Source organism: Aythya marila (assembly GCF_965140915.1).
Source record: "Aythya marila genome assembly, chromosome: Z".
Lineage (NCBI taxonomy): Eukaryota > Metazoa > Chordata > Aves > Anseriformes > Anatidae > Aythya > Aythya marila.
The window spans coordinates 19,324,259-19,340,861 of NC_139080.1; the positions used below are offsets into that span (position 1 = coordinate 19,324,259).

The 16,603-nt window shown below is 35.1% G+C and overlaps 1 protein-coding gene across 6 annotated transcripts in view; it reads left to right on the forward strand.

Annotated features, from left to right (window-relative positions):
* Positions 1 to 16,603, forward strand: part of MAP3K1 (mitogen-activated protein kinase kinase kinase 1) — a 56,110-nt gene that overhangs the window by 24,407 nt on the left and 15,100 nt on the right. For all 6 annotated transcript variants that reach the window (XM_082783225.1, XM_082783228.1, XM_082783227.1 and 3 more), the window contains exons 2-6: positions 9,350 to 9,500; positions 10,970 to 11,176; positions 12,902 to 13,102; positions 13,958 to 14,074; positions 14,623 to 14,771. In XM_082783225.1, the coding sequence (XP_082639351.1) occupies positions 9,350 to 9,500; positions 10,970 to 11,176; positions 12,902 to 13,102; positions 13,958 to 14,074; positions 14,623 to 14,771 (825 nt within the window). The remainder of the gene's footprint in view (positions 1 to 9,349; positions 9,501 to 10,969; positions 11,177 to 12,901; positions 13,103 to 13,957; positions 14,075 to 14,622; positions 14,772 to 16,603) is intronic.

A 16,603-nucleotide genomic window follows, 5' to 3' on the forward strand; every position in this document is an offset into this window, starting at 1 on the left:
AAGAAGTTTTGCTTGCTGTATGTATTAGCATTGTTTCACAGGGAGGAAAAAGAGTGATATCCAGCTGAATGATTAGCTCTTACTTGTTGCATCTTCCTTCAAATATTGTATACATGTTTAATACTATTTCTAGTTACTGATGCACAGTATTTCTTAAGGGAATTTGACTATTCTTCTATGAGTGTGTTTTTGTAAGTAATATGCCTGTGCTCATACATCTTTCTAGGTATACGTAATGCTATTTGTATCTTTTATGGCAGGGTGCCCATCATTTTTTGAAACTTTTTTTTTCCTAGGTGTTTGCTTGCAGGAGTAATGTGTTGTCTGGCATCCTGGGAGAGGGTGGCTCTCTTGAAACCTGGATGTGAGGACTTTATAATCTAATTCTGTTTCCTCATGGACACATGAGGGAAACATTTCCCTATGCATCCTTTCTCAAATCGCTGGTGACAAAATAGAGCTGTTGTAAAATTATGTTTCTTTACTGGTATGCATTCGCACTACTTACTATATGAACGTGTTTGCAGTTATGTCATGTTTTAAACAAATGCTGAAGATATCCTTTTTTTCTTTATCTAGACCCACAAGAAAAGGGTGTGAATTCACTGCATTTTTTTTTACTCTGACAATATCCAATTTAGTATAAATTATATTTCTAAAGAAGTGTGTATGCTATAAGTTAAAAACCTGAAAACGTTGTTAAAAATTACGTAGAAATGTAGTGAAGTTCCTCTCTCTCAGGAATAGACTGAGAATGATAACAAAGGTGGTTTGGTTTTTGTTTTTTTTTTTTTTAAGGAGCAGTCCATATACTTGCTGTCCCACAGTCAGCTTCCTTGCTTTGTTGTCACAGGTGTATTTGTTTATTACTCGTTTTTTTTGCAATTGCTTGAGTTACCTTACTAAATATTCTCCTCATCAGGTAAGATAAAATAAGTGACGAATCTTTATATTCTGTGGATTTTAAGGAAACTGGGATATGAGATGCTGAGACCATAACCATTTTTAGCCATATGCTTGCAGAAGTTTTGAATGCCTTTTCCTGCCATTTGTTTTGTCATGCTAGCTTATTATTATCTTACAAAAATAAACATTTAATAGCAGCAGCCATTGTTAAGAGTGGGTGTAGTTACAGTGTGCTTGGCTTGTGTCTAGACTAGTTAATGGACATCTCCAGGTAGTTGCTCCCAGTTGCACAGAGAGGTAGTGCTCTCCCCATACAGCACGCAGAATTTTGGATAGCATGCAAGAGCACTATATGTGCCAGAGCTTAGGAACTGAAGATCCTCAGTCTGTCTGGAAGGCAAGAGCAGAGAGAACCTCTGACTTTCTGCTGATCAGAAATAACCCATCCATGATGGATCTGCCATGGGTGTGCGAAGGGGTTTAGTATATCTGTATAGGCTGGTGTTTCTTCACCCAGCAGTTACTCAAAATAGATTGGCAAGGATTTTTTTTACTTTATTTATGCACCCTAGGAAAGATTTTTATGCTGGAGTCAGAAATATATGCAGAGCTGTCTAGTCCTATTTGGCTATTGGAGCAAAGCTCAACATATGCATGAGTATTTGCAGGACAGGGACATTTGAATAGTGTCTGGTGACCAGTGTCAGTGAGACAGACCTCTCTGTAGCATGGCTTAGGGCTTCTTTAGTACACCTAATTGAATCTCTATCATAAAGAGTCAATCAATGATATTAATTCCAGTGTAACTCAGTTTTTTTCCTCTCACTTTATATAGTTTGTACATACACTTAACAAATAAGAGCATAAGATTCCAAAAGATGAATACCAAATAACAAAACCAGACACAGGCAAGATACATAAGTAAGAAAATAAATTAAGATGATTAGCATAATAGGGTCCTGCTTCAAGCATGCTAATTGCTGCTTTTGTCCAACTCGTAGATGACAATTTGTTACAATGCCATGAAACATAACCCTGGGGAGAAATCTGATTTTTACCCTGGATGCATGGAATTCAAATCATTCTTCAGAAGCAACCAGAGCAAACTTGTTAAAAGTCTTTCTGTGTCTCTGGCCTCCTTCTGTAAGGCTGTGGATTGGTGGGTTTTATAACTTTTTATGAACTTAGCTCTAGGTCACTTACAGATTTATTATTTGTTTCAAAAAGAATTAAGTTTGGTTCTCCATTTGCCTTGGATACCATTTGTAGTCTAACCAGTTATTTAGACTTAAAAAAAAAAAAAAAAAAAAAAAAATTAGACTTATGTTGTTTGCTAGAAATAATATGTTTATAACCTCATATTTTTTATTTGCTGTCTTATGTGGCTATTTTTATGATCTTTTGCTGAGTGTACTTTAAAATTCTCATTCTAGCAGCAACCTTGGACCAGCTAATATCTGCTGATAATTCTAGTTTTGAGCAATGCCAGAATGGTCCAAATTCCTTTTTTTTTTTTTTTTTTTTTTTTAAGTCCTTCAGAAATGATTTAATAGGTTGTAGCTTCAGAAAATCTATGTAGCTAGTCCAGTCCAAGTTACCTCTTTGTATACTTTCTTATTTACCCCATCCATTTTGAGGTGGGGTTGTATTGTGCATGGTTCTATCTTCTCATCCCTGTCATCTTTAGCTGATTCAGAGTGTAACTTTTATTTTAAATGTCTGATATTCTTATCTGTTGAGGCTAGGGGAGCCAAGTTGTCTAAGAAAGTTTATCCCATGCATTATGGGTGGAGACAATCACTCAACATGCAGTAGCCAATTTCAGCTTTGAAGCAGGACAGACATGAACTCAAAATGGTATGAATGTTCACGTTTAATATATGTGTGCAATAAATCATCTGCATTGGGAACTTTATGACTTCTGTTTTGGGTTTTATCATACCTTTTTATTCCATTTTTCTGCTAATGATTTTAGATTTCTACATCAGCAAGGATCACATGTATTTTGACCTGACCTCTTCTGAATCTAGGCCAATTACTTTTCACCTAATACTCTTGTTTTGGGGTATGACAGACTTAAAGAAACTGAAGCCGAAGTTCAGTTTGGTGCTTAAGAGATTAAACCAGTGAAGAATTTGATTATTAAAAGAGGAGTTGAGTTAGGTGATGCATGACCAAGCAAATACTTGGTCTTGTACTTCGGTGCAAGAGAGCAGAGGGCTCAGATGGAGTAACCTATGGAAAAGTCCCTTTCTGATACGCTACGCATGCAATCCCGTGACTTTGTGTAGATGAATTAATTGCATAGTTGACTGTCAGTGAGCATTCGTATTGCAATCTTTGTTTTTAATGACATTACTGCCGTTCTTGGAGTAGTGCCCAGTAGTGTGTCACACAGGGATGGGCGCAGGACACGCGCATTCTCTTCCGTTGCCCCAGTGTGAACTGGGCATGAACTGGATCCTTCTTTCTGGGTATCTGGAGTTTGTCATATAGTAATAAGTTTATTGAATCTTTGTGTAAGCTCTGTTATCACACTTAGATATGTTCAAATACATAGCTTTGAGTAAAGAATTAAGCTGCACAACTGTTAGTAGCCTTTGGTCTCCATCAATATAAACAATTGAGTATTTCCCATGAGACTGTGCGTCCAGAAATTCTACTCAATAATGGAATAATCTGAGCTATATAGAGATGAAATACCAATTTCCCTCTGCAAATCTTCTGGTATGAAAGCATAGTGTTTGAGGGATCCTGTAAAGGAGCTGCTGTTTTTACGTCTTGAAAATAGCATAGCACATGGATACCTTGATGCATTTGAGTTAGTATTGAAAGATTAAGTAACAGTAGGAGGGATTAGAGAGACCTAGGAGCTGCTGTCGTATTTGCTTCAGATGTCTGACTGCTTTCCTAGGAAGCCAGGAGAACAGAAGTGCATGTCATTACTTCTCTGGTAAGCATCTGTTGCAGACAGAGGCCAGCATTTCTAGTCCTGCTTTGTAGGAGAGCTTATTTTCAGTGGTACTAAATAGCCCCTATGGCTAGGTGGCTTCAGAGCAAACAATCCAGCTAACTTCCTAGGATTTGACTTCCTAGGAGTTAGAAAATGCAGGCAGGTGGTGTATCTTCATAACTTTAGACATCTGTCTTCTGAAGGTCTGAGTCTTTGTCTTTGAGTGGTTCTTCACCAGAACATACGAGGTTCTGCTGGAGCTGGTGGCTCAGCTTGTATGTTTCTTTTATGTCCTGTTATTAGTGAAATGTTTTCTTTGACAGATGTACCTTCTGACATGTCCCATTCTGATATGTACCATTCAGATATGCTTGGCTGTAGTGGCCTTTGAGGGCAAACGATGTTATAGGGAGAGAAGATGACGAATTTAACCAAAATAAGTAATGAATATTACTAAACTAGCGGAGGATCAGTAGCTTTGGGTTTACAATCAAGTAACAAAATTCTTTTCTGCCATGTTTTCATATTCTGTAGATTTTTTTCCCTTTTGCAGAAAAATTGTGGAAGAAATAGCGTAGGCTCTAGCTTCTAAAACTCATTTGCCACGAAAATGCACTGGCTGTCACCTATAGTGGTGTTTTCCACAATGTTTCTCACACTGTTGTCTGGATTCCAGACATCAGTGGAGGTTCCACAGAAGCCTCCCTGGTATTGAGTTTTGCCTGTTTCATTACTTCACAGGCCCCATTTATTCTTTTTCTGTTTTGTTTATTTTTCTCCTAGCATGTAAATGTATATATAATTAGTAAGTACATGTATGTTTCAAAATGTCTGTAGAAGATGAATGTTAATGTGCTTGAGGTAAATAGAAAGGTGTTTGTAATGCAAAACATTTTTCAGTGGTTCATCAAAGTGACATCTTGCTGATGTGAGGGAAAGGCAAACCATAAATGCAGAGCACCGCTCAATACATTCTCCTTGTGAGCTTCAGGGGACAGGGTGTTGGTCAAACATCACAGTCTGTGTTCTTCTCAAGGAAAGATGATGAAGCCAAGGGAGTTAGGAAAAAGGGAATACTATTTATTGTTTCCCCTTTTGTATTTGTCAGCTACTCTAACAGAAGAATGGAACTTAATTTCACACTTACATAACTTTTGGCCGATCCCTGTAACTATTTTAGGAAGCCAGATTCATTAGTCTCTGCGAAGTAGTGTGTTTAGTGCTGTCTTTTTGTGGCAGTTGTTGCCATTTAGTTTTAGGTCAAGAGAGTTTCCTGTGAAGTTTTTCATTGTAAAGGAAGCTGTCATACTTCATCTTTTGCTTTGTTAGGATGGACACAGGTGGTTAGGTGATGGATGCCTGCAGTAGTTGTTCAGGAGGAAAAGAAGCGGAAGACTGTCAGGAGGTCAGACTGTCTTGTGTGTCTATCTTGGTCTGGTTTTAATGATCTTGATAACAGTACAAATATTTAATTGCAAAAGAAACTCTAAGGACTAATGCAAATGTTAGTGGCCAGAAGTTATCTAAAGCACTAGTAGCTGACCTTCTTAGTCGAGCGAATTTGCACTGAGAAGAATATAGGATTCCTCCCACACTCTTTGCTTCTCATTCACTGCTTTTCCTGTCTAACTCCAGGCTCTCCTCCTCACAACCTGCTGTTAAATGCATCAGTTGTTCTCCGATAGAGCCTCCTGTGTGACCACTTCTTCATCAATATTTTACCATAGCTATGATCATAGTTTGACTGCTGCTGGTATAAAAGTCACCCTTACTAACGTGTTTCAGGCAAATATTTAAAAAAAAAAAAAAAAAAAAGTTACCCAGCAGTTAATTTTCCCCCCTACAATTGGGTATTTGTGGATATGGCAGACAGAGCTTCCCTTTTACTGATGAATTGATTCTTTCGTATTTCAGAACTTTCAGACCTCTTTCCTGTTTTCCTACTGCTAATAAGAAAATCTGGTCCATTGTGGTTTTTGGATAAAGCTGTTCACCCAAATAAGATAGCAGAGAAGCCAAGAAATTTAACTAACAGTTTCTAAGCATTGAGAAGCTCAGGCTTCTCAATTGAAGTATTGAAGCTACCATTCAGCTTTTTTTATACTGTTATATGACCTTTGTAAGAAAAATACTTGCAAAGAATTAGTATTAAATTCACTGAGACATTCAGAAGTAAAATTTGTTTGTATTTTTCACAATAGTTTGCTAATTAACATGTATATTGCATACCTGGTATTAAAATATTAAATCATTGATCCATAGAGATCCAGTTGTTAATAGCCTGTTTGCAAGCCTTCAAAATTCAGACAGAAGCAAAGGACGAGGTTTTGTCTTCTGTATTTCACAAGATTTCATTACTTGTGTGTTCCCGTACAGTGCATTAATCTTAGCGTTGTAGTTCATGAAGCATTCATTCACAGTGAAAAATGCAGTTATTGAGATGCATACCAATGAAATTCATAAAAAGCAGTATTTATCAGCTATGTAGTTGTAAAACTGCTACAAGAATTTAAAGGATGCTTAGTGCCATCTTCTTAGTTTGGCAGGGCAATGACTTCAAAAGTTGTTGTTTTCTTTTTCCTAGAAAAAGCCTTGTATTCTTTTTGGTTGATTCATGAAAAGCTGAAACATTTAAGAGCAAAGTCCTTGATTCCTGATGAAGCAGGGGGTGGTATATCAAGAAGTGTCAGGCTCCCTAGTCCAAGCTAGCACATTAACCGAGATTTGTGTTTTGACCTGCTCTTTAGCTTTGAATTACTGTTCAGATGAAGTACCACCAGACAGTCACATCATTACCTTGACTCAACGATGGTTTTTGCTGTATCGAGATCAGGATGCACGGTACCTTGCAGGGTCAAGTCCTCTGTGGTGTGCCCTGTGGGTTTTCTACTATTTTTATTTAGTACTAAGTTACAGCAGTACGGGGACTGACAGCCCAGTCACGTGGGCAAACCTAAATTTGACTAGAACAATTTTGTTGTTGTTGTTTTAGATTAAAAAAAAAAAAATAAACAAAGCCTCTGTAGGTTCGAGCCACAAAATGAGGGTGTCTGGGAGTATACAGGAGACTTAATGGAAACAATATTTTTCCTCTTAATGCACAGACTCAACAGCAGAAGAATACATAATAAATTATAATTTTAGCCAAGTTTGAGTTAAAATCTGAAGATTTCTGAAACATACTGGAAACTGTTCTAGGAAAACTCACACATTACTTAAAATCTGGAGAGAAAAAAAATGGTTTTGCTAAGCAGAAGCTTTCAGACTTGTTTTTTCCACCTGCGTGTAAGAAAAGCACAAGAGTTCTTTGTGCAGGCAAGAGCAGATTGGTTTAACTGTCACATGAGAGGAAGATAGTTGCTTCTACTTTTTAGAGAACAAGTACAAATTGTGAAGCCTTTCCTGTTGTATTACATTGTTCATGAATTTGAGTCCAAGGACCTCTATAAGACTTTTTAATATCTGTTGGGAACTCTAATCAGGGTTATATAAGAAATATTGTGTCATTCTTTCACTGCTAGGATAGTTTTCTCTCTTGTATACAAAACAACTGAGTATCTTGTATTCATGCCACTGAAATAGTTTGTGTCATGGGATACAAAAAAACAAACTAACCTATATTCTTAATTTGCACCTATATATTTTTATTTTTTTTTTGGAGCTCTGTTTTTCTTATGCAGATGAAGATTTTTGTCTTTGGGCTTTACATTTTTCCCTAGACAAAAAAAAAAAAAAATCAACCCTGTGTAAGAATAGACAACAGGTCTGTCTCTCCCCCTTCCCCCCATTTTAAGCTTCTGGCATATTTGAACTCTTCCTGTTGCTGTCATGTCTTTCTGTGAATGAAGAATCACTAGTTCTTATGTCTCTTTCTAGAAAATAACAGTATAATTTCAGTGCCAGAACAAAAATAATTTCTATGTCACTTGCTTTAAGTTAAGGCTTAACATCTGGAGAAAAAAAAAAAAAAAAAAAAAAAAAAAAACCTTTGGTGGATTGTTTTTCTATTTTTAAACTTTCTTTTTTTCTGAGTCTTTAATCATTAAACATGGTTCCGAGTATCTAAAATTGGTTATTAATGGTAGGTTTAAATTTTGCTTGAAAGAAAATGCATTTTGTTTATGGTATCCATCTGCTTATTACATTTCAGCACTGAACAGGAAGAGTTATTTCCTGTCTCAGAATACTTTGTTTCCTTTGTCTCTACAGTAAGAGAAGAAAAAACATCATGCATCTCTTTCTGATCAGTGAAATCTTCTCATTATTCCAAGTCCAGATTTGTAATAAATGAACCTCAGTAATGTAGTGCTGGTGAAGATAGATGTTGTAATTTGAACGTCTTTTTATTCCAGGGAATATTGTAGGGAAAGTTGTAGGTCACGCTGTCATGCAGTCATACAGTACGCAAATGCAGTTGTAACTGCATAGCTAAACATTTTAGATGTTGAAGACTGCAGGCGTGAAAGCTGCAGCTCTAAATATGTAGTTACTTCTTGTTGAAACTAAGTTATGATCTAGTGGTTATCACCTTCCACTTAGAGTTGTGACTTTATTTTTTTGAAATCAAACTTCATCATGAGAGTTGGCTTAATTAAGATTGCTTATTTTTAAAGACAGCCAACATCAAGAAGGTGGGCGGGGATCATGTGCTGCTGCTTAAGAATGTGGTTTTCTTGGTGATTTAGCAGACAGCTCAACAGAATCAGGAAATCTTCCAGACTGCTCATATTTCTTTTTCAGTGTCTGAGAGGGATTTTTTCTTTCTTTCCTGTTGTTGCCAGCAATCACAGGCAGCTACATTGCTGTAGGTCAAAAAAGTACAAGCCAGATGGATTACACTTTCATTTTACAGATGTGAACTTGCTGTGAATTTTGCTATAATTGTAGCTGACTAGGAGTGCTTTTGAGTCATCAGTCACTCAAAGCAACTCCCAAGGACACTTGCATTACTTTCGTGATTTCTGTGCCTGGTTTAAACATACTCTGTGTATTAGTTTACAAGCCCTTTTTTTGAAGAGTTCACGTATGGGAAGAGGCACTACATAGTTGCATGCTTTTGTGTCCAATGAAGATGTGAGCTTTTCATTTATACTCATTTTGCAAATTGTTTTTGAAATAGAGATGGCAAGCTTTGAATTGCTGATGCATACACGAACAACACTTCTGAAACTTTTGGAGATTGACCTAACATGTAGGGGTAATTTTTCTATTGGTTTAATATTTGCCAAGACTTCCATTCTTAGTGGGTGTCCAATACAAGCAATAAATACATCTTAAAGAAATACCCCTCAGAAAATGTATGCTGCAGAGTGAAGAATAGCAAATTAGTTGCAGCAATTCTTAAGAGGGTTGCTGCAATCAGTTGGAATTAATGTTTCAGTAGCTTGATTGTAAGGAAGAGGGAGAATAGGATGGTACAAAGATTAAGAATGCTGTAGTATTATACTTAACTAAAAATAAATGTATGAATTTTTTTTTTCTTTGCTGTAGTCGTGACATGGAGAATAAAGAAACCTTGAGGGGGCTGCAAAAGATGGATGACCGCCCAGAAGAGCGCATGATCAGGGAGAAACTCAAGGCAACATGTATGCCAGCTTGGAAACATGAATGGCTGGAAAGAAGAAGCAGGAGAGGCCCTGTGGTAAGTAGCATTGAAGGGCGTTATCTGTAACAACTATTGCAAATAAAACTTTCTTAAGTTTTTCTTTTAGAGACCTATTTATCTTAACAGTTTGCTGGCTTTTAATTGTGATCCTCTTGTTCATTTTTTTTAGTCTGTTTAACAGGAAACTGTGGTTCACTTTCTTAAACGTACACATTTATTAAGCTTTTTGAAACAGACATATAGCTGCTCTGCAGGTTTTGTAGTATAGAGTACTGCTGTGGCAATACTGCCCTCTAATGTCAACAACAAAAATAACTTTTTCATTAGGTAAAAAACTGAGTGCAAAACTGCAATCTAGTAGTATTCTGTACTTCATTCTTAAAGGTTTTATGGCTTTATTTCCATAATTTGAGAAAGTTAAATTGAGGTTTTCAGCATGTTATAATGTAAGTATATGGAATTTTTGTTAGATAGGAAAAATGAAACAGCAAACAAAACACTTGCAAGCATACTAGAAACAGAGAAAAGCAAATCTGAGTACCTTCTTCACATAAGTCTTAACTCCGATAAACTGTGGATGCCAGAGAACCTCGTTAGTCTTTTTCAGTAATGCTTTTTGTATAAGTGGCTTAGAAATAATTTTAGAATCATAGAGTATTCTGAGCCAGAAGGCACCTACAAGGATCACTGTGTCCAACTCCTGGCTCCACACAGCACCACCCAAAAATAAAATCAGATGTCTGAGAACTGATGTCTTTAATTATATTTTCTCATAGTTTATATCACTCTTCGGTCCAGACATCTGAAAGTTGTGTTGAAATATTCCATATCTCAGTGCTGAAATTTGGTGTCAACTCAATCTGTATCAGGAGTGTAAATGCTCACTCTGGTTGAGCACATACCTGTGCAGGTAGTGTGGCACTGGGCATGATGATTAGCTCGCTTATTAGAAGTGATGTAGCTGTTCCAGTTGTATTGCAGGGTTCTCAAGGGGCACAGCACACCTTAATTTTGGTGTATTTGGTTCCGGGTTTAAAGTAATCTTATTTTGCAAAGAGTGGTCATATTGTTCTGTAGATACAGTAACCCTAATATTTCTCAACTGATACCTAAAGTAGTTGGTAGATAACTAATATAGGTGGTCAGTGTCTGGAGGAAAATATTCCTTCCGATCTTACCGTCCCAATGGGGAAACTGTTGTCCTTTGATATACCGTGAATGACAGAGAAGCACATCAAGAATAAATCTGTTGCTGCAACAATTAACATAAGTGGCACAAAAGGACAGTAAAAATATCCTTTCTTTTCTATGTTTTGTATATAGACTAACAAGATATAATGCCTATGAGATGTTAATAATGAAGCTTAGGAAATGTGCAAAATCTGTGTGTCTGAATAAAGGCTTAGTTATATGATGCTAGCAAAGAAAGTTTTGATGGATTTGTATTGCTTTAATATAAAATGAATAATTTGTAATTCTAACGTTCATGGTTTAATTCCTGCAAGGTGGTGAAACCTATCCCTGTGAAGGGAGATGGATCTGAAATGAACAAGCTATCTCTAGAACCTCAAGCTGAAGGACAAAGCACTGCTTCTTCACCTACACAGAAAGGAAGGCGTAGTCCTTCTCCTAGTAGCTCTTCTTCATCATCCTCTAGGACTGTTAAATCTGAGTCACCGGGTGTTAGAAGAAAAAGGGTGTCTCCAGTACCTGTAAGTTGCAAGCTGTGATGTAATTATTGATTTGGATATATTCTACAATCTTTTGCTTAAATAGAGAGGCAATAAATACATAATTCTCACTAGGTACGGCAAGGCAAGATGCTGATGTAGAGGTGTTATGACACAGTATCACTTAAGAGTGAGATATGCAGATAATATCTCATGTTACATTTTTCTCATGTAGAATTTTATTCTATGCTCTTAGGGGTTTCTTCCTTTTAATTCAGTCACGGTATCGATTTTTATATTTATTTTTTTTAGGAAATAAATGAGGAAGTACAGATCTGAATGTTCTCTTAGCTTGATTTGCACAAGGAGATGCCAGGAGTTTGGTTTTACTGTAGTTTTGCATGTTAGTTCTCCAAGCCAGTATACTCCCTTGAGGACAGGATTGATTATTAGAGCAACATTAGGGAATTGCATACCTGGTTCTTGTTACATTACCAGTAACCAGAACAGTTATTGGTAGGCTATTTGTGATCCTTCGTTTCAGGACTGATATTTATCTACAGATTCAGAAAGTTTAGTACGTGCATTCTTAGAAGGTCAGATCTATACCATTAAATTTGAGATCAGGAATGGAATGGAACATTTTGAGCATTAAGAATTAGGTTCATCAGACAAGTTTGGGAATGTAACATTTTGAGCAATAGTGTCTAACAGATTTGTTATTGCAAATATACTCATCCTCGTTTGACTCATCTACAGTTTCACAGTGCAGTTACAGTAAGGATAAAATCTAATAGCCTTCACTGTCCCATTGTTCTAAACAAGGTTTCCAGAATCACTAAAATATATACTGCCGTTCCACTGAACTAGGGATGAATACCACACAGCACAGCATTGCAGAACTCCTTTCCTCCTGATGAGAGAAATGAAAATGTTAAAATATATAAATAAAATAAATAATAGTAATAATAAAATTATTCAGCTTTTTAAAAATTGTTCGTAATTGTTCTTTTTTTTCTTTTGTATAAACCTTTCACATGAGAAACCTTGAAGTTCAGAATATCCTTTACTTAACTGATGGGCAGTAAGTCAATTACAGCCCTCTGCATCATAACTTAAAATTCCAAGTAGATGCAAGTCAAAGCAGAAGATTTGAAATTGGATAGTCATTAAAGTATTTCATAACATTAGAAATGTGAAATGAAATGTTAAATGTTAATGTTAAATGAAAACAATTCTTATAAAAAAGGGCCATTTTCTTGTTGTTTCTCATCATCAAAAATAACAACCTGAGCCAATAGTTGCTCTAATTGTGTAAAGGACAGGGAGATGTATCCTTTTTCTTTTTCTTTGGAATTTCTTAAAGTAAATTCTTATTTCCTTTTGTAAACTCTAGGCATAGAATTTCTTCACTTGTATTAATGTTACAAATTTAATTTAATATTGATCTATTGAGCCATAAGCCAGTGATGATCTGGTTGAATTCCACATTCTAATTCAGTAGTAATATAGAAAGTTTATTGATGAAGATTTGAAAATTTAAGCAACTTAAAAGACTTTCCTTTGTAATGTCAGACAATTTCAGTTACAAAGTTGCAGTTTTTCTTCTGTCGTCTTGTTCTGATCATAGAAGACAAAATGAATCCCTTTAAATTCATGAAGTCTAAGCAGGTTGTAGTTTCAGGTCTGTACACATACTGTATGTCATTCTAAACAAAATACATAGCTGAACTGATGGAACTGGAAATGATGGAACCAATTCTGTAGTTTCAGAGTGGACGTATAACACCACCTCGAAGAGCCCCATCTCCAGATGGCTTCTCTCCATACAGCCCTGAGGAAACAAATCGTCGTGTCAACAAAGTTATGCGAGCCAGGCTATACCTGCTGCAGCAGATAGGACCCAACTCTTTCTTAATCGGAGGAGACAGCCCTGATAATAAATACAGAGTCTTTATTGGGCCTCAGGTAATGAACATGTTTGTGTTGTCTATAGCTTTTAATAACTCATATTTACTCTTGGAAAATTGTGTACAAAACCAAAACAGATTCAGTCACCAACTTATGTTAATGTATCTGCAAAGATACGTAATTGCTTAAAAGGTGCAGTCTGTGCTTAGCTTGTATTTTTGTCAGATATGTCAGATATTTATAGCAAGTACTATTTTTGTCCAGAGCTTCTCTTATGCTTTCTTTAACTAGAGTCTTTTTCTTTGTAAATTTATTATTCCTACAAGTGGCTCCCAAGCATGTCTTATTAAGCATTTTTGTCTAAAATTTGGCAGCTTTCCTAGTTTCTCACCCTGAAATACTTCCTTTCATTTTTTTTAATGGAGTATATATAAATGACAAGCAATGTCACAATAATTCTAATGGAGTGATATTACCATTGATACCCATAATTATATCATTTTCAGAGACTTCAATAGTACCTTGATTCTGTATTGGAGAACATTGGGTTTTGTGTAAACAGAAGTATCTCATTTAAGTTTGCTGTTATGATAGAGATATTTTTTAAGTTTAAATGCATAAATTTATTTTAGTATGGAGAATAGCTTTTAGTTGACTTTTTAGAAATGAAAGGAGAAAACTGGTATTATAATTGTCTGATTTTTTTATGGGTATTCCTGAACAATGTTTTGGGAATTCACTTTATGAATGTAAGAAGATACTGATACACATATGTAAGATGCTATTTTGCCTTTTTTTTTTTTTTTTTTTTTTTTTGAAAAATAAGAGGGCCTAGTATATACCCTCAGCGTGGAAAACTGATGCATGTAATTATCTAGTCAGTAGAGCCCTAGCATATATTTTTCTTTGCAGACTTGTAGCTGTGGTCGTGGAACATTTTGTATTCATCTGTTGTTTGTTATGCTGCGAGTGTTCCAGCTTGAACCCTCAGACCCAATGCTATGGAGAAAGACACTGAAGAACTTTGAGGTAATCAATCTCATAAAGATCTAATGGCAATCTAAAATCTGCCAGGTAAAAGTCTTCAGCGCACTATTTTAAAAATGCTGAAAACTGCTGTATTTCAAAGCCACGAGAATTAGTCTTTAATTGTTTTTCATTTAATCTTAAGAGATATGTAGGTAGAAAAAAAAATCTGCAAATAAAAGGTGTAACTAAAAGAATTACTGGAGAGTTGCAGTGTAGTGAATGATTCAGATCTTGGATTTTCTAGTCAAACCTATTTATTTGCATCTCTGATTAGTTGAAAGTTAAATAAAACATGGGTCTGCAGAAGGATGTGTGTATACTTAAAGCTATTAGTTATTCTTAATAAATAGGGTTTTGATGTAAACAGTGTTTTCTTGTGATCTGTTTATTAGTAAAACTTCTGAAATTCCTGGTACTTCTGCTGCTAATATATTATTAAGAAGGTCATTAGATCTCTTCTAGTAATAGTTAAGCTCCAGTAATGTTGTCTTTAAATACAAGCTATTCATAGCATAAATGCTACTGTTGCTATCTTTTTCTGATGTTAGGTTGAGAGTTTGTTCCAGAAATATCACAGTAGGCGTAGCTCGAGGATCAAAGCTCCATCTCGTAACACCATCCAGAAGTTTGTCTCACGCATGTCAAATTCTCATACATTGTCATCATCTAGTACTTCTACATCTAGTTCAGAACACAGGTTAGTATTTTTCTAAAGGAATTAAAAGCTTTGTTATGTAGTTGTATACAATTTTGGAGATTTAGAATCACCTACATTATTTTTGCTTAAAGCTGCTTTCATTTCAAACCATGTTAAATCTCTATATTTGCAAACAATCAAGACTCAAACGTGTGTTAGTCATTGTGGTAAGAAGTGGGCATATTTGCTTTATGTCTTCCATTTGAGAAATGTTAACTAGACTTGGGAAAAGAATTTTTAGTATTAATTAATTTGGGAAACAAATTTTAGAAATGTGATTAAATGCAAGACTGAAGCACATATTAACTTTAGAAACAATTGTGTGCATTTGTTCAAATACAGCAGTTGTGCAAATGTTGACAAATGAAGAAACAGGATTTCATTTTTTCTCTTGTCCTGGTAAATATGTACTACTTTGGAGATATGTTTGTACATAAGAGAGTACACTGAAAATTTTCTGGGTAAACACACTGCTTGTAAACAATACTAAAATATGTGAGCATATGTTTAGATAAATTTTTTAATAAACTTTTTCATGTAAAATGAATGATTAAAATATTTTGAAGGGAGTTACTAAATTAATGTGCTTTTTCTAGTTTATACCATACTAAAATATGTCTTCTGTTTTAAGTGAGATTTGATTCTTTGATCGCTTTCTTTTTTTTTTTTTTTTTTCTACTAACCTCTACTACTCGAGTGCTCTTACATGTTCTTTTCCTGATATTACAAAGATCTTGTTTCTTAAACAAATGAATTGTTCATGAATTAGTGGGTTGAATGAACTGGGCATCCTCTAGAGAACCAAACCGCAATCAGAACTGAGACTTTTCCTGTAAAGTGAAACTCTAATGTAAGGTCTACCTTGGTATATTATTTTTCAATTATAATCATATGGCTGGATGACTATAATCAGACATTTATAATTCTGATGTACAGACTGTGACCTTGATTTCCCATTGTCTTTCCATTGTCTGTTTTTTCCAAATTGTCAAATTGTCACTACATAGTAAACTACACTTAAAAAAAGAAAAAAGAAAAGAAAGAAAAAAAGAAATACATAATCTACCCTGAAACCACTTAGGTGGCCAGTTTTTTTAATTAGATATCTTGTTTAGAATAATTTTTTTCATCAGGATGGCTTCACTGGATTGTGAACTTCATTGTAGTGCTTATCATTTTTGGCAGGATAAAAAGTGTTTCCATTGTTTGCCAGTACACCTCATGGCTAGTTTCAAGCATTACTGGTTCAATGGGAGAGGTTACCATTTTGTGCAAGTCTGTATTTGTCTTATATGAGTATTGGAGAACACTGAGCATCAGATTCATTTGAGATAAAAGTTTAGTTGGTTCTGATACTTACTGTGATTTGCAGTTATTTTTTGGTTTATTACTAATTCTTCAAAAATAAGTTTTAAATTAATATTTGCGTACTTATATATAGTGTAGAGGTTTTTTTTCCTTAAAAAATCCACAAAAACTTACAGTGGAAAAAAATTACAGTAGAAAAATCACATCAACAGTTTGCAAGGAAGTGGTAATGAATATATATATGTAGAGAAACAAATATATATACAAAATAGTTTTATTTTAAAAACTACTTTTGCTGAACAAATACAAGATTCCTTAAAACTTCTAGACATATGCCAACTATAAATTAAGATTTGAATATGAATAATGAATTTTGCACATTTAAGGAATAGTACAGAAGATTATATCTGTTTTTCTTTAAATGCTGTTTAACTTTTTATTTCTTCTGTTGAAATCATGAGTTATATGAATTTAAAACTTAAGGTGTGGGATTGTTGAAATGGAAGCAACGTGCAAAATAGGCA